General features: G+C 49.6%; 1 protein-coding gene across 1 annotated transcript in view; it reads left to right on the top strand.

Annotated features, from left to right (window-relative positions):
• Positions 1-18,021, top strand: part of KIRREL3 (kirre like nephrin family adhesion molecule 3) — a 135,070-nt gene that overhangs the window by 15,469 nt on the left and 101,580 nt on the right. Inside the window, exon 3 of the mRNA XM_041413746.1 lies at positions 17,382-17,531. Coding sequence (XP_041269680.1) covers positions 17,382-17,531 — 150 coding nt within the window. The remainder of the gene's footprint in view (positions 1-17,381; positions 17,532-18,021) is intronic.

Here is an 18,021-nt window from a genome sequence, read left to right as displayed (position 1 = left end):
TGAGGCTGATGAAGGTGGAAGGACCGGGAATGGTCAAAAACCTGCAGGATAGGCAGGGATCATGTGTGAGGGGAATCCCCCAGGCCAGGCAGCCAATGCAAGGATTATTTAGCACCCAAGGCTGCCACGATGAACCTTCAGAGGGCAAAGAACATCAGGCACAAACCTTCCCAGTTCCCTCCAGTGCAGCACCAGTCTCAGAGTCAGTATCTCCATGCCCTTTTACACCCTTTATTTGCTCCCATGGGTATTTACTCCTCTATAAATGTATTAATGGAGCTAATCTTAAAGCATATCCAGAGATATAACTTGAGATGGATTTTTTTTTCCCCTTTAACAAAGATGAAGCTTTTATATAGATGGGAAAAGAGAAGGGAAGTGAAATGTTCAGTGACTAATGATCCTCATCAATATTCATGAGAGTCAGTAGCATTCCAAGATTTAAAATAAAGGAAGAAAGAGAGAAAGGCATTGACTCCTTTAGAAGCTAAATGAAATATTTAGGTTGACCTGGAGATAAGTGTGCTGGGTTGTTGTTGCCATCAGCTCAGACCAGTGTTCAATCCTGGAGCTTTCAAAGGGGGAGCCAAGCTGCCCGTGGATTTTTCTGGAGACAGGAAATGACTGGGTGGGCTCACCTTCAGCTGAGGGTCAAGTCCATGCTGGGCCAGGTGCTGTGGCACCTCCCAAACAGGGCAGGAACAATCCCTGCCCCAGAAACCTGCTCCTAGCCAGCCAGAGCTGGGGTATGGAATTGCACCCAGGGGTTTGCCCAAGCCAGGCTGGGATCAGGCATGGCCTGTCCAAGGTGAGTCCCAGCTCACACCAGCCACTAAAGGGCTTCTGTCCCAGCCATTCCCTTAGTGAGGCTGCTCTTTGGGACAGGACAGCCTGAAGTGTTGGCTTGGAGGGTGCAGTGGACATTGATGGATCTAAAGCAGCTGCAGGGCCCAACTGCCTGGTGAGAATATCCTTCCTTCAAGCTGCAAACAGCCGTAGATATTGGGGACCTGATTTGCTGTTGTGGGCAGGGTCTCCTTATCTTTTGTGCTGTTTTCCTTCCTTCTTGCCCATCCCTGCCCCCAGAAGAACACCCCAAGTGTACCTAACTTGGAGGCAAAGCTTTAAACCCCTCAAGATACTTGTAAATAGATGGGGGAACCTTAATCCTTCCCCATCTCAGTCTTTTGTCAGCTGGGTGGGAGGAGAAGGAAAACTTCTGCAGAGAAATAGCTGAAATACAGGTTTGTGAGAATGTAGCTCTGGATGTGCAGCAGTGATGGTGGAGACAGAGAGAATACCAGGATTTAACTGCAGACAGAGCACTCCAGGCCAGGAAGAAATGCTTCCCCCACCTTCTGCATGTCTCCTCTTCTAAATCCTTTTCCTTTCTGCTTCTGCAAGTTGCCCTTGTCTCCCTCTGCTTCTGAGGCTGTTCCTTTTCATTTCGAGCCACCCCTTCCCTCCTGTGAGTGACAGCTGTCCCACCCCTGCCGAGGTCGTTTGCCCTTGAGACCATCTTTGATCTGTGCCCTGATAGAAGGGCCAAGTATTGACTTTGGCTGCAGCTTCATTAAGAGGCAGCCTCATTTGTCAACTTGTTTGTTTCCAGAGCTGCTTGGGGGACGGCAGAGCTTGCATCCCTTCCGAGCCGAGCACGGGCAGAGTCCAGAATTAACTCCCTTTTCAAGGGTTTCCACCAAGGGCATTGCAGGTGGCCCTGCACAGGTCTCTCCTCCTCATTTATCGATGTCACTGATGTTTTAAGCAATGTTAGATCCAGTGGGAGTGTGGATGGGAGACCTGCCCAGGCTCTGGGAGCTGCAAGGACCCACGGACAGGTGTGTTAGTCAATCCAAGGCACTCCCAGCTAGAAAAGAGGTCTGCTCCTAGGGAAATCAGAGCTGGGGGCTGGGATGAGCTCTCAGTGGTGGGATCCTTGCAGGGGGTTCTCTAGCTCTGGCTGTGTAAGGATTGTGAGTAATGCAGATGAATTTCTCTTGTCAGTTGTCATCAGGTAGCTTGTCTGCCAGTAACAGCCTTGGTTCCCATCCAGGTGCTCAGGTGGGTGAAGTGAGTGAGCTGCCCAGGCTTTCCTGCACTGCTGGTGGTCACTGAATAAAGCACTGACCAGTGTTTGCTTGTAGGGTTTGCCCTCTGCAGGGGTCACCTCCCTGCCCCACAGGTGCCCAGGGCAGGGACCTCAGCTGGTGCCAGGTACAGAGATGCCAGTGATGGATGTGCCCCATGGGCTGGTCCTTGGAGGGTTTGGGGGAAACCATCTTGCCCTGCAATCACATGAAACTGAAGCTCTAAACACTGGCACTCTCAGGGTAGTTCAGGGATTTGGAATTGCTTCGCACAACAGCCCTGGGAAAGAAGAGAGACTCATGGGTATCACAGAATCAAAGAATTATGGAACAGTTTGGGTTGGAAGGGGCCTTAAAAACCATCTTGTTCCAATCCCCTGCCATGGGCAGGAATACCTTCCACTATCCCAGGTTTCTCCAAGCTCTGTCCAGCCTGGCTTTCAACATCTCCATGGATCCAGGGGCAGCCACAGCTGCTCTGGGCACCCTGTGCCAGGGCCTGCCCCCCCTCACAGGGAACCATTCCTAATTCCCAATATCCCATCCATCCCTGCCCTCTGGCAGTGGAAGCCATTCCCTGTGTCCTGTCCTTCCATGCCTTGTCCCCAGTCCCTCTCCAGCTCTCCTGGAGCCCCTTTAGGCCCTGCCAGGAGCTCTGAGCTCTCCCTGGAGCCTTCTCCTCTCCAGGTGAGCCCCCCCAGCTCTCCCAGCCTGGCTCCAGCCCTCAGAGCACCTCCATGACCTCCTCTGGCCTCACTCCAGTTGGTTCATGTCCTTCCAGTGATGAAGACCCCCAGCTGGAGGCAGCACTGCAGGTGTGGTCTCATCTGAGCAGGGCAGAACCCCTTCCCTCACCATCTGGCCACACTGTCCCATCGCCCAGGGCCAGAGCAGAGGGTGGAGCTTTGCTGCTGGGAGCTGATGCTGCAGCACAGGGCGTTTCCAGACCTGTCTGACCCTGTGCAGGAGAAGCAGGTGAAGACAAAAAGCCAAACTTCACTGGGGTCCACTTTCCTGCAGACCCTATAGTTTCACTGCCCTTTGAGGAGGGGTTTGGTGAGGCTGTTTCCATATTCCTGGGGGATGCAGCAGCCTGAGCAGGAGGTGTGGGAGCACCAGCCTAGCCCATGTGAAGGAAAGCAACTCAGAAACCAGAAGTTCGACAGCTCAGCTGTGCTGCAGGGGTTAAAGTTCTTTGAGTGCTGGGTACTTCCACACTCCTGACAGCACTGAGGCAGCTGAAGGAAAGATGTTCCTGGCTGTTGCCACGGGCATTTTGCTTCAGCAGGTCCCGAGGTGATCAGCAGCAGTAATTGTGCAGCTCCACGTGGGCTGCGATGGGACTGGCACCGCAGCAGCACCGGGCCCTGCAGGGGGGAGCACAGAGCAAAGCCGGGGAGAATTCTGACTGTGGTAGCAGGAATGGCCCAGGGATTCGACAGCAGGTTGTAAGAGGAGAGACTGGAGGAGGTAAATTTATATAGTCTAGAGGAGGCTCAAGGGGAGACACGACCAGAGTCTATAAATACACGCAGAAATAGAAACCAAGGGAGGAAATTATTCAGAAGGAGGGAGGACAAGGAGCAGTGCCTGAAGCAAAGCAAGAAAAGTTTATTCTGGGTCTTGCATGGAGGGAGAACAGCCTTCAGCGCCCAGCAACTGGCTGGGGGGATTCCAAGCACTGGCAAGCTCCTGCTCTGCTCCCCATCCCTCTGATGCCTCCCAAAGCTGGATTCTCCCCCTCCTGACACAGCTCTGCTGTTTTACAGCAGCCCCACCTCATTTCTTCCCTGCCAGCCATCTCACACGGGCGTCTGGCACCCAGCTGCCCCAGCATGCCTTCGAAGGTTTAATAAAACAGATTGAGATGCACTTGGGCTTGTGGCTTGACAACTGACTCCCCTTGGACAGGAACATTTGCCTTGCTGGGTGGCAATGCTTTGAGTCCGTCGCCTTAGGCACTGTGGCTCATTGCTAGTCATCTCTCCAATGAATAATACACAGGCCTGAATATCTGTCTGCATACATCTTCCTTTTCTGTAGGATAATTTAATGTTATCATTGGGCCTCCTGCTTCAAAGATGAAGAGATTACTTCGAACCTGCAGCCTGCAACCACAGCCATTGGTTTCAAACGTCATTAAGTTTCATTATAACAAATAAACACTGCAATGACATTTATAAGTTACCAGAGAGCACAGAAACACAAATATGAAGCAGATAAACTGCATTTGATCCAAATAATTACTGCAGGCAATATCGAGCTTAGGCTGAGCTGGCAGGCGGGTGCTGGGTAATTTATAGGTGTCCGTAAGGCACTGTGGTGCACATTGCTCCTTAAAAATGATGATGATGGTTATGTGTCTGTCTCTAAGGCCTCAAACAGGTTATGTTCCTGCCGCCTTGAAGGCAGGGAGCTTTTCCTCAAGTCAGAAATAGACGTGGCACAGGCAACTGTTTCTGTTTGGGGACTTTCCTCGCACCATTCCTCAGGATTTCAGCCTGAGAAGGGACTTGCATTTGAAGTTTGCTTTGATTTAAGCTGCAAAAGAACCTTATTTATTTATTTATGTATTTGTTTGTTTATTTTTCCTTAGGGGTATTTATCCCCACTGTGGATAAGTTCTCAAGAGTGGGGAATCCTTGGGGAGAAATTTCCACTGATTTACTCCAAGGGAGTATAATTCTGTACTTAGAGAATAATGCAATACTAGAATACACTGACTTGGAAAGGATCTACAGGGATCACCGAGTCCAGCTCCTTACTAATGATAATGAAGTTCCTTTCATTTTGACTCCTGGCTTTACACTACCAGCTCTGAACCTTGAGCAAGAGCTCCTCTACCAGCAAACCAGGTGGAAAAGCATTTCCCCCAGCTGTCCCCCAAGAACCTGAGTGAAAGGCCTTTGTTGCTGTGCTGGTTGTGTGAGCTCTCCCAGAGCTCTGCCTCTGCTCTGGGGTGAGAGAACTTCATCTCCTGAGTGACCTCAGCAAGCCTTGTCATTCCCGAGTCCTGCAGGCAGCGCCCAGGAGGGGGGTCAGATACGGCTGAGTTTATTGATGAGCATCTCTCATTACCTGCTAATTAACACAGCAGGCTGGAATGTGCTAATCTGCTCTTGGGCCGGGGTTTTGCACCAGGCAGCCATTGACTCTGCAGTGGGAAACATTGAGAAGGAGTTGGTGACAAAACAAACAGCAAAATCCGTGTTAAATAATCCGAGTCCCCTCTGAGCCCCCCTTCTCCAGCAGGGAAGGGGAGAAGCCACGGGGTCTGTCTGACAAGGCCCAGCCCCTTCCCTGGGCCTTCTCCCAGGGCTGCACCTGGGCTGACAAAGCAGTTGCAGGGCTGTAAATATTGACTGGATTCACGTTGCCTCTCATTTTTCATGGTTCTTTGCTTTACTGGGTAAAACCCAGGTAAAAAGCACCAGCTGGTTGTCAGCAGTGGTGCAGGTCACTGGCCTCTTCTGTGATGGATAAATGCACTTTGTAGGTGTTTCCTTGGCTCTGGGGATAGTGCAACCATGATTTTTATGGAGGGGAGCATTTTCTACGCTTCCACATAGAGAAGTAAGTGAATTTTTAAGCACCTTCCTGGGATAACAGGATGGGCACGTGTGTGAAACATTTCCTACCCCAAGATGATCTGCTCTCAGTCTGTTCACCTCAGCATCTCCAACCCCTCCTGCCTTCCCCCTGCCACTTTTTTTTTTTTCTGTGTGTATTGCATATACTTCACAGTGGGAAACATTGAGAAGGAGTTGGTGACAAAACAAACAGCAAAATCCGTGTTAAAGGGACTCCGAGCCCCCGTTCTCCAGCAGGGAAGGGGAGAAGCCACGGGGTCTGTCTGACAAGGCACAGCCCCTTCCCTGGGCCTTCTCCCAGGGCTGCACCTGGGCTGACAAAGCAATTGCAGGGCTGTAAATGTTGACTGGATTCACGTTGCCTCTCATTTTTCATGGTTCTTTGCTTTACTGGGTAAAACCCAGGTAAAAAGCACCAGCTGGTTGTCAGCAGTGGTGCAGGTCACTGGCCTCTTCTGTGATGGATAAATGCACTTTGTAGGTGTTTCCTTGGCTCTGGGGATAGTGCAACCATGATTTTTATGGAGGGGAGCATTTTCTACGCTTCCACATAGAGAAGTAAGTGAATTTTTAAGCACCTTCCTGGGATAACAGGATGGGCACGTGTGTGAAACATTTCCTACCCCAAGATGATCTGCTGTCTGTTCATCTCAGCATCTCCAACCCCTCCTGCCTTCCCCCTGCCACTTTTTTTTTTTTCTGTGTGTATTGCATATACTTCACTTTAGGCTGTTTTTCAGAATAATTTGTTTTAATTTTAAATATGAATCTTGCATGTGTAAAAAAAAATGCACATATTTACAATCACTTCCACTTCTAAAAATCCAAGCAAACAATAATTATAGCAGAAACCTGCTAATTCTCACTCCACTTCATCTTCAGAGCTGATAATTCACACAGCACAACCCCAAGCAATCCCGCCCTGCTCTGGTAAACAGCAGGAGCTGGAGTGACTCCACGGCCTGCTCTGCAATATCCCGGAGCTCATCTGGCCAGGGGCTCCCCCAAAAACCACCCAGGTGATGTTTCATGCAGACAGCAGCTTCCCAGCCTTCCAGGGCAATAATAAGATTTATTCCTGCCTTCTCTTCCCTCCATCCATGAGCTTTGGTGCCACCAAGATGTTTCTTGTTCAGGGAAGTATCTGGTAGGGGAATCACTTCCAACACCTGCAGAGATGGCAACACCCTGTAGAGAGACTCATTTAACCACTCCTTGGATGGATTCTCCAATCTACACAATATCTCACCAATCTGTAGCAAGACAAGTTAAAATTAGTGTGAGAATGAGCAGAATTTTCCACTTATTTTAATATTATAGAATCCCAGAGCAGTTTGGGTTGGAGGGGACCTGAAAGATCATCCAACCCTGCTTCCATATGCAGAGAATGTAACATTCAGTATCTGCATTTTCTGTTCTGAGCTGCATCTTCATTCTGATTTCTCTGCATGCCTCATAGCGTGCGATAACAGATTTTGAAAAACGAGGATGGAAGTGAAACATGGTGCGACCCAAGGCGAGCTCTTTGCTCTAATTTTCCACCCCGTGAACTGCACAACTTCCAGTTGCCGCTCTTCCTGGGAGCAGAGCCAGACTTTGAAATCTCCAAATCGTTTGTGAAATGGATTATTCATCCTTCTCGTTTTCCTATGGACGAGTGTCCTCTGTGCCCTCTAACTCAAAGATGAGCTGAGATTTAAAGGACTCTATTTCAAAAGAGCAGCCCTGATCTGGGAATAAAGGGTGGGCAAAGGGGAGGCACTTGGATTTACTGTAATCCAGGAAAGAGGGATCACCTGAGAGATTTCAGAAGGTCACAAGGGATAAAATCCTTAAGGATTTTATCTGGGAGACCTGGTGCAGGCAGGCTGCTGCCCACTGGTTTGCACATCTGCTGTTATTTTTAGAAGGAAAAGTTCCTTTTTCTACTCTGTGGATTGAAGTGGGAGGCTTTAGGTCCCAGGAGTGTCTGTGCAAGATTCCTGGAGCTGGGGACCTGCCACCGCCTTTCTGAGCTACAAATAGTTATCATCTAAAAAGCAGCTGGAGTTACCACAGAGAGAGCTGCTTGGCTGGAATTACCAGAGCAGGAGCATCCCCTGCTCTGTTCTCCCCTCTGAGCCCATCAGCCTGGCCCTGGGGAGCTGTGCCAGGACACTGTACCTTGACAGGAGAACAAATGGTGATTTCTTACTGTGCCACAGCTTCCTCAGGAGCGCCGGTAACAAAATATTTCTTGGAGACATTGGCAGCGTTCAGTGGAGCTGGGCATGCAGGTGGATCAATGGGAGGAAATCTATTCCCCTCTGCTCTTGTCTCCATGAGGGATTGGTGCTCAGCGCCTGCCCAGGGTTTCCAGTGCCTCTGGAACAGCTGCTGGTGCCACTGTCCCTGTTCCCAGCAAGGACAGGCATCACCCTGTGCCCTGAGCAGCCTTGGCACAGGCTCAGAGCTTACAGCTGCCCTTGGAAAGGGAGCCACAGCAGCCCAGGCTCTGGGATGAGGTGTTGGCCCCAGGGTGTGGGGAAGCCCTCACACCCTCTGCCACAGCTTTAGTGACACCACCAGCTTTGCCTCTTGCTGATCCTTCAGCTCCTCTGCCACTCCCCTGCAACACCTCGCCTGCTTTTCCCCCTCCTCCTGTACTGGCCCTGGGTAAAACACCACCTAATCCAGTTTGCTGCCTCTACCTCCTACCCTGCAAAAGTCCTGTGTGCCCTAAAGCATGCATCCCAGCTCTAGCAGCTTGTCTAATAGGAGATAATGCTGCCTGCTCAGAGCTCAGTGAATCTGAGCAGCAGGAGAGGCTGGGAGAGCGGAGCAGCCAGGAGCCATCCATGGAGCCTGGAACCATCCATCCAGGGAACCTGGAGCCATCCAAGGAACTAGGAGCCATCCAGGGAGCTAGGAGCCATCCAGGGAGATTGGAGCTGTCCACGGAGCCTGGAGCCATCCACGGTGCCTGGAGCCATTCATGGAGCCTGGAGCCATCCATCCATGGAGCCTGGAGCCATCCATGGAGCTTGGAGTCATCCAGAGAGCCTGGAGCCATCCATGAAGCTTGGAGCCATCCATGGATCTTGGAGCCATCCATGGATCATGTAGTCATCCGCCTGGAGCCATCCAGGGAGCTAGGAGTCATCCAGAGAGCCTGGAGCCATCCATGAAGCTTGGAGCCATCCATGGATCTTGGAGCCATCCATGGATCATGTAGTCATCCACAGAGCCTGGAGCCATCCACGGAGCCTGGAGCCATGCATGCAGCTGGAATATTCAGTGTGATCCAGTTTGTAAGGTCACTTGAATGCTGCTTTTTGGTACCTCAATGCAGCACATTAGTTTGTTTCCTATCAGTGCAGCTCCCAGGAGCAGGTGTTTAATCTCACAAGAGGTAATTCTGCAGGCTGCTGCTGGGAAGAGTTTGCTAATAAATATCCCACGGTAAGGATACTCTTACACCTTTCCCAATTGGCAGCTAATAACAGAGCAGCCGATGACATTTCAGCCCTTTCTGCATGGCTGATCAAACTCCTCACAGTGACTTTGAAAGCAGTGCTGGGATTTCATGTGGGTATCAAAGCCAGCGGAACACTCGATAGTTCAGATCTCTTGCCTCTGTGACTAATAGACAAAAAGATCTCTGAAAGGTTTAATGTCTTACTCAAAATTTCCCTGTTTCCTGTTTGAAGCTACTTAGTGGACACAGTGGGATGTGGATGGTTCCTCTCAAAGCAGTGCTAGGAAAATATCTGACATCACTGCGGGATGAGCTCAGCTCAGCACGTGGGCTTGCTGAGAGCTGATCATGGCCAGGAGACAATGCATTCCCAGAGGCCAGGCAGGAGAGCAGAGCACTGGCTTTGCACCTTAAACTCCGCTCTGGCAGCTGGCATTAGGACCACAGGGTCATTTAGTTCAAAAAAGACTTCAGATCATCAAGTCCAACCCTCAACCCAGCACCCCCAGCATGTTCACCACTAAGCCGTGTCCCCAAGTGCCACATCCACACATCTTGTGAACACCCCAGGGATAGGGACCCCACCACTGCCCTGGCCAGCCCTGTCCAATGCTTTGCAACCTTTTCTGTGAAGAGCACTTTCCTAAATATCCAACCTAAACCTCCCCTGCTGTGACTTGAGGCCATTTCCTTGTCCTGTCCCTTGTTCTCTGGGAGCAGAGACTGGTCCCCACCTGGCTGCCCCCTCCAGTCAGGAGTTGTGGAAAGGGAGAAGGTCCCCCCTGAGCCTTTTTTCCTCCAGCCTCCCTCAGCCTGTCCTGGTTCTCCAGCCCCTTCCCCAAATTCATTGCCCTACTTTTCATTGCTCTTCCTGGGCATCCCTTTGGCTTTGCTTTTACCTCATGCATCCCACACCTCCCCCTGGGAGCTGCACAGGTGTCTGGACTCAGTGGGGACCCCCAGGCTGTGCTTCCAGGGAAAGCCTCATCTCCCTGTGTGTTTGTGGGTGAGCAAGGCACGACCTCAGCTCCTGCTTCCCTCCTGGAGCAAGGACACCTCTGCCAGGTCACACAGCTGGTCAGTGACCAGCACCATTCCACACACCTGAGTCATCCCTTGACTGAAGGTGTTGTGCTTTCGTTTCTTTCAAATGAGCACTGAGGCCACATGAGCCAGACTTATGCAGTCTCTCTAAAAAAGGCCAAACTGACATTTTTGTTCAAACAGATTTGATTTTATTTTCTCCCCAAGGAAGCCAAATTTTAAAAAACTGGAATCTTATGCAAGGGCTGAACTCAAGCTACCTCTCTTATTTGTGCTGTGAAGCCCAAGGAAGTGTCTGACTTGGCTGTGGCCATACCAGCAAGGGGCTGTCCCATGGGGAGGCTGATCCACATCTCCTCACTGAGGACAGCATCACTGGCGCCATCCCTCTGCTCCTGTGTGGGAACCCACAGCTGTTTCTTTCTCTGCTGGTGCAAAAAAAGCTCATCCCTGTCCTTGGCTGGAGAAATCCTTGCCCCTGGGAACACATGGCTCCCTGTTCCCTGTGCTCTGTACCCGGCCAGGCCTTGAGCTCCACCTCAGCACAGGTGTGGGTGTTGTGTCCCACCAGGGAGGGAGTTGGGCTGCAGGCAGGCAATGAGCAGCTCGGCTGCCTGCATGGCCCTTCCCCGTGCTTCCCCATGACTGACAATTCCAGAGAGCTTTGTAAATAATGTAAAGCTTTTGTCTGCTTGCTCTTCCTCCTCATCTGAAAATCAATGCGGGCACGTGTTCCGGAGCATGATGGGCCCTGTGCAGGGGGCTCGGTGTCCTTGGCTCCAGGGAGGGGACCCAAAGGAGTGCTGGGAACCAGCCTGTTTGTCACAAAGCCATAGCAGGAGCTGTGTGGGGTGGTGCAGAGCCAGGCCCTGCTCTGCTGGGAAATGTGGGCATGGAGCCATCTCTTCCCAGTCCTCTTCATGGCCAAGAGACGGCTCCATCTCTAGGTGTTGTGCCACAAGAAACCAGCCCCAAGCTGGGCTGATTTTCCTGAAATCAGGTGTAATTTCAGCCCCTGGGATGAAATGCCCTGATTTCCATCGGGTGGGATCTGCTTGGTCTGAAGACAGCCCCTCCTGGGATGTTGCGTAGGATTAGGATGTCTCACAGCAGCCCCTTGATCATCCTCCTACCATACGTCGTGACAACTCCAAGCTGAGGGAAGGATCAGCTCTTCCCACTGAGGGACAAGGAGAATGTCCCACCACTCCTAATCACCAGGCCTTTCATTTCAGAACAGTAATATTTTGACAAGGAGCTCATAGTCCTCCTTCTCCACTTCTATGCTCTCCTCAACAAAAAGGACTAATTCTTTTCAGAACACAATGGACATTCAAAGCTTCACTTATATAAAAGCAGCCACAATGTCTCCATTTCTAATGAGTCATTGTTCCCTCAGTGAGTCCCTCGCTTCCTACTACAATACTCACTCCTCTTGGGTAATGAAAATTTAACTTTCTGCTGCTCCCGGTTGCTGGTTTGGGCACAGGAGGCTGCAAGCTGAAATAATTCAGCCAGGAACTCATGCAAACAGATTTCAGTCTTCAGAGAGCTTTAAATGCCTGTCACAGACTCTGGCTTCAGCAATGGAAAGGACTTCAAGGTCCTGCTGCAGCACAGACCGTGGCAATGTCATTGTGTAGGTGCCTTCCTCTCTATTCTGTGTTGTTAAACAGGATTTTTGGGCCTTCTTGCCATCCGTGGGCACTGAGACATCTGAAAAGCAATGCCCTGGCACTGGCAGTGTTATTTCCCTTGGAAGTCGCAAACAGAGAAGAGTCTCAGCCTTTGTTTGAAAGAACAAGGCGACATTACAGAGAAACACTGAGAAACAGGAGCCACAGGTGCAAAATTCATTAAGGAAATAGAAAGAGTTCTAAAGTGGTTCTCTCTTTTTCCCTCCTTTTTTCTTCCTTTAGCTTTTATGACACACTTGTAACTTCACAAAGATCCAGTCTGGGGATTTTGAAAGCAGGGTTAGTGTTCTTGCCTGCTTGCTCTTCACTGTGGTGCCTTTATTGTCCCCTTTTGTTCCTGCCCTTCAGGATTGCAGTGGCTGCAGAAGTGCCCCCATGAGAGAGACTCCTTGAAGAAGGCAGGAGCTTGGGGGCCAGCAAGGGGGTCCTGCTGGTGCCTGGCAGTATAGGATCAGAACATTGGAGGGGAGAGAATGATGCATCTGACTCCATCTTATCAGAAGGCTAATTAATTACTTTATTATACTGTATTACATACATCTGAACTGAATCTGCCATGCACTCACTCTGCACACAACTGCACAGAACTGCACTCATCTCGTGACTCTCCTGTGACTCTCGTGACTGTCCAGACACACACACTCTTGGCCCTGACAGGCCAAGGAAACAAAACACCATCACTCTGGGTAAACAATCTCCATATTGCATTCTACTTTTGCACAACACGGGCACAGCAAGTGAGATAATCATTGTGTTTTCTTTCTCTGATGTTCAGAGATGTGAAACCCAGAAATATTCTTGGGAAGAAGTGTGCCTTGCTTTTCTCTGTGAAGAGAAATGTGGCAACATGGCAGCTCCTCAGGGAGAGGGGCAAAGCAGCAAGCAGGAGGAGATGGGAAGGCTCTGGGATAAAGAGCTCCTCTGGGCACAGCAGGTGACCTGTGGTGACAGCACATCCAGCTGCAGGGCAGCTCCAGAGTGCAGGTGGGACACTGGGCTTGTGCTGGACCCTGGCCAAATGGCATCATCAGCATCTCATTTCCATAGCTGTTTGCTTTTAAACGAAACCAAAAAAAAATTCAACAATGAATTCAGAGCCCTGAGCTTTGCTTCTCCTCACATGGAGACTCCCAGGGGCAGAGTCAGTGCCCAGCGACTCCCTTTGAGGAAGCCAGGCATCAACTGAGTAATTTATTTGAAAATATTCCAAGTCTCTGCACTAGAGGGAAGATGGGATGTGGAAGTAAAACAGGGCTACATTTGGGCTGGGGACACATGGACATGTTGTTGCATTTCCCTGCTTTGTTATGCGGCACTTTCCAAATCCAGATTTGGGGATGATTTGTGCAGCAGGAGGTGACAAGGAGATGGGTGATGAGGGTGCCATGTCTGGACTCTTGTTGGGCTCATGTAGTGAGCTGTATCTGCCTCTGGGGTCCCAGCACAGGAAAGGCCTGGTGCTGCTGGAGCAAGTCCAGAGCAGCCCTTGGAGATGCTCCAGGGCTGGAGCCAGGCTGGGAGAGCTGGGGGTGCTCACCTGGAGAGGAGAAGGCTCCAGGGAGAGCTCAGAGCCCCTTGCAGGGCCTGAAGAGGCTCCAGGAGAGCTGGAGAGGGACTGGGGACAAGGGATGCAGGGACAGGACACAGGGAATGGCTTCCACTGCCAGAGGGCGGGGTTGATGGGATATTGGGAATTAGGAATTGTTCCCTGTGAGGGTGGGCAGGCCCTGGCACAGGGTGCCCAGAGCAGCTGTGGCTGCCCCTGGATCCCTGGGAGTGTCCAAAGCGAGGCTGGATGGGGCTTGGAGCAGCCTGGGACAGTGGAAGGTGTCCCTGCCCATGGGTGGAACTGGATGGGCTTTTAAGTTCCCTTCCAACTGAAACAATTCCATGATTCTCTGATGAACTCCTATTCTGCAGAGATTTAGATTAACCAGTATTTATGGCTGAAACTCTGTATAGTGGAAGAGGAGAAGCTGGGAAGCTCCTGCTTGCCCAACAGGTTGGAGTCAAACCTCTTGCTTTGAAATCAAAGCATCATTTTGTAATTCCATTTTAAACATTCCTGGAAAAATACCCAACTGACATCTTTCAGCCCATTTTCTTGTAGCTGAAATCGCTCAGCCTGCATTTGTAAATCACCCTTTCCCAATCTCCCTATTTTCAGTTATTTTCTGTCAAGTATCTTATCTCCCTTAAAACTTTCCTGCAAATTACTTGTTCCTTTGACATTAAGACATAAGCTGTAACGTGGACAGGCCTCTGATCTTCCAAACCCAGTTAAACCCAGTAATCAGACTTTAAGCTGATTTGAAAGTGAGTTGAGCTCTGTCTTCAGTACTTTTTTCTTTTTTTTTTTATCTGAGATTTAGGAAGAGATGATCCTGCTGTGGAGCAGGGACTGGGCCAGGTAATGCTCTTAAGGTCCTTGCACCCATCTTTTCTCTCCTGTGACTGAGTCTGAGCTGTTTGTAGATGAAATGGAGCCTTGGATGAATAAAAAATGGGTTTAAGTGACAATTCTTCTCACTGAACAAACACAGTGAAGGAAAATACAGGAGACATATGCCATGTTTCTGCTCTGATTTTCCATGGCCATCAGCTCGTCTTTAAAACAAATCAAGAAATAAGGGAAAAAGGGAAAATAAAACATAAAAAGAGCTTCATTTCCAGCAGCAATTACCAAATGAAGCCTGTGCTTAATGGGCATTTGCAGAGGGCACAGACACCACTTTGTGCCTCTGCGTTCTCATTAGAGCTCGTGCAGCTCCCAGCTGACAAGCTGATAATTCTCACTGATAAAACAAATCTTTTTGGGTTATTGCTGCCTTCCTGCGCTGTCCCTGCTCGCCCAGCACTGCCTTGAGAATTGTCAGGATTACAGAGTGAGCTGTGAAAACCCAGTTAGTGGGTGGAAAGTATATATTAAAATAAAACAACAAAACAACAAAGCAAAACACCTACTTTTTCTGCTTTCTGAGTTTTCTCTCTCATCCCGTTTTTCCCTGCTATCCTAGGAGTGTTTTTCCTTTATGAATCCAAAACCAAAAAATACAGAGCTGACTCATATTCCCTTTGAAATCAAATATTTAAATCTCAGCACAAGGGTTTGTGTCAGAGGCCATGACTTCCAGTGAGTGCCTCCCAGCAGGAAAAACTGGAATCTCCTCTGAAATTAACCTGCCCTGTTGTGCAGGCAGCACCATGCCAAGAGCCACCACTGTGGTCTTTTGGACTATCTGGGGTGAAAATCAGAGTTCCTTGGAGATATGGGGGTGCTGGGAGACCTGGGATCTCCAAAACACCCATGAATGAAGTGCCCAAGGAGCTTCTGGAGATCTGCAAAAATTCCAGCTGGGCTTTTTACCTTCCTGTAATGTGAAGCATCTGGAATTTCGAAAGGACAGCTTTGCTTTTCCCTGTGCTCCTTTAGGTGGCTAACAGCGAGCTGAAGCTATAATGAATTAAAGTGAAATATAAGCACTCATGTGGGGGCACACGTTGGTTCAACAGTGTGAGCTGGAAAATGATGGAGCTTTGGAGCCTTGCCCTGTAGGAAAGGCCCAGCAGCTCATCTGGAAACAAGTTCAGATGTAAGAACTTGTGTCACACTTAACCTTGGTCCCGGATTAATCATCAGTCAATGATTAAATGGAGTCGGTGTAAATTAGGATTGAATTGATTTGGGGTGGATCACGTGGAGATGGTCCTGCTTTGATAAATTGGTTTTAAAGAGGAATTTTTCCTCCAGCCCAGTCCTCTTCCATGGACGGAACAGAAACTCAGTGGAGGGCACAGACTCTGAATTCCTGTCTGACACAGGGCCATAATTCCTACCCAGAGAGGTTCCTGGTCCTACAAACCCCACAGAGAGGCAATTCAGCGCTTCTGCCTTCCCCCCAACACCTCTCTTTCCCAGGTCATCTCCTGAATCCAGAATCAGAGCAAGACTAAGTGGTGGAAGATAATTGGGATGCTCTTCAACCAACTCACACAAAAGACTGTACTCACAGGAGCCCAGATATCAGCAGATCTGCCTGAAATGGCCCCACATTTAGGATCTTCCAGCTTCAGACTGTGGCTCTGCAGGGACATTTTGGGATTGTCCCATGCACTCATTATGGAAAGAAAAAAAAAAATAGCAGGATTTAACACTTTGAATCCCTGAACATCCAAGGCCAGGTTGGATGGGGCTTGGAGCACCCTGGGACAGTGGAATGTGTCCCTACCCGTGGAAGGTGTCCCTGCCCATGGCAGGGGGTAGAATGAGATGGGCTTTAAGATCCCTCCCAACCCAAGCCATTCTGGGATTCTCTGATTCTCTGAATAATTTTCAATCATGGCAAAGCCAAGGGAGAGTGAAAATAAAACTTAATGCTGGGTAAACTCTGCTGTGGAAGAGGTTAGAGTGACTGGAGTGCTTCCCATGGAAAATGAGAAGTGCCATGTCACACCTGCAGTGTGAAACATCCCACCATGGCAGGAGATGACCCGGGGCTGGGATTTGTTATTGCAGCATTGCAGTTAGGGAAGGATGAGGAGAGATTTGTGAGTCTCACAATGCAGCTTCAAGAAAGGCAGTGCTGAGGGAGAGCTGGGCCTTCCCTTCCCCTCCAGATGTGTGGGAAGCGCCCAGCAAATGCCAGGCGGTGACACCTGGGGAGGGAGCAGAACAGCAGCAGTTGGTTGTTTCCCTGTGTGTTTTATAGCAGGTTGTTTCCTTGCACATCCTGATTTCAGAGAACACATGAGGTGGGAGCAAGGCTCAGAAGCAGAGGATCAACATCCTCTTTTATTATGTGTAATATAAAATATTGCTGCTGCTGAACATCCTGCTGCTTTTCTGTCTGTGATCATTGTGGCTGAAACACTACCACGACAATTTGGAATAAAACAGTTACAGGAAATTCTGGTACCTCTTGGTTGGAGCTTTCTTTTCCCCCCAGGGAGCAAAAATATTGCAAATATTTGTCTGTCACAAAGTGCTGTGTCCACCTCTGGGTCCCCAACACAGGAAATATTGGGGGAATGAGTCCAGAGGAGGCCACAGAGGTGCTCCAGGGCTGGAGCCCCTCTGCTTTGGAGCCAGGCTGGGAGAGCTGGGGGTGCTCACCTGGAGAAGCATCCAGGGAGAGCTCAGAGCCCCTGGCAGGGCCTAAAGGGGTTCCTGGAGAGCTGGAGAGGGACTGGGGACAAGGGATGGAGGGACAGGACACAGGGAATGGCTCCCACTGCCAGAGGGCGGGGTTGATGGGATATTGAGAAGGAATTCGGAATTCCTCCCTGTGAACAGGATGAGCTTTAAGGTCCCTTCCATCCCATTCTATCATTCTATGGGGCAATCACATAATTAAGCAAACACATCATTAAGAGCTGCCGAGCTCAGTCTCCCATTTGTGCTGTGCCAGGAGCATCCTGGCCTGCTGCATCCCAAGGAACTGCATCGTGTTGGAAGCCACTGGAGAGCTGACAGCGTGGTGTTCCTCTCTTGTTCCCCGTGCAGGCCAGGCGTCCTCGTTCACGCAGCAGCCCCAGGACCAGGTGGTGATCGCGGGGCAGCCGGTGACGCTGCTCTGCGCCATCCCCGAGTACAATGGCATCGTGCTCTGGATCAAGGACGGGCTGGCCCTCGGCGTCGGACGGGACCTCTCCAGTAAGTGGGGACACCACCCTCGGCACTAAGCATTGTAAACCTGCTGTACTGGCAAACACTAACCCCTCAAGAAAACACTACATTTAACCTAAAACCACAAAAAACCTTCCAAAAAGTAAGCGGGGACACCACCTGTTCGAAACCTAGGTACTAAGAATAGTAAACTTTCTGTACTGACAAGCAACCCCAAGAAAACACTACATTTAATCATAAAACTGTAAAAAACCTTCCAAAAAGTAAGTCAGGACAGCACCTGTTAGAAACCTAGTTGCTAAGAATTTTAAACTTTTTGTGCTGACAAACACTAACCCCCAAGAAAACACTACATTTAGCCTAAAACTGTAAAAAAACCTTCCAAAACTAAATAATAAAACAAGATATTATGTATGTATACTTTAAATAAATGTGTATAATATAATGTAATTAAAATTTTAAAATTTAAAATTTTTAACTATTACTATATTTTATATATTCATATATATTTATATAT

The sequence above is a fragment of the Onychostruthus taczanowskii genome, unplaced genomic scaffold (genome assembly GCF_017590055.1).
Source record: "Onychostruthus taczanowskii isolate IOZ18803 unplaced genomic scaffold, ASM1759005v1 scaffold43, whole genome shotgun sequence".
In the NCBI taxonomy this organism is placed as follows: Eukaryota; Metazoa; Chordata; class Aves; order Passeriformes; family Passeridae; genus Onychostruthus; species Onychostruthus taczanowskii.
The sequence above is the reverse complement of the archived record's forward strand: the minus strand, read 5'-3'. Positions and strand labels throughout refer to the sequence as shown.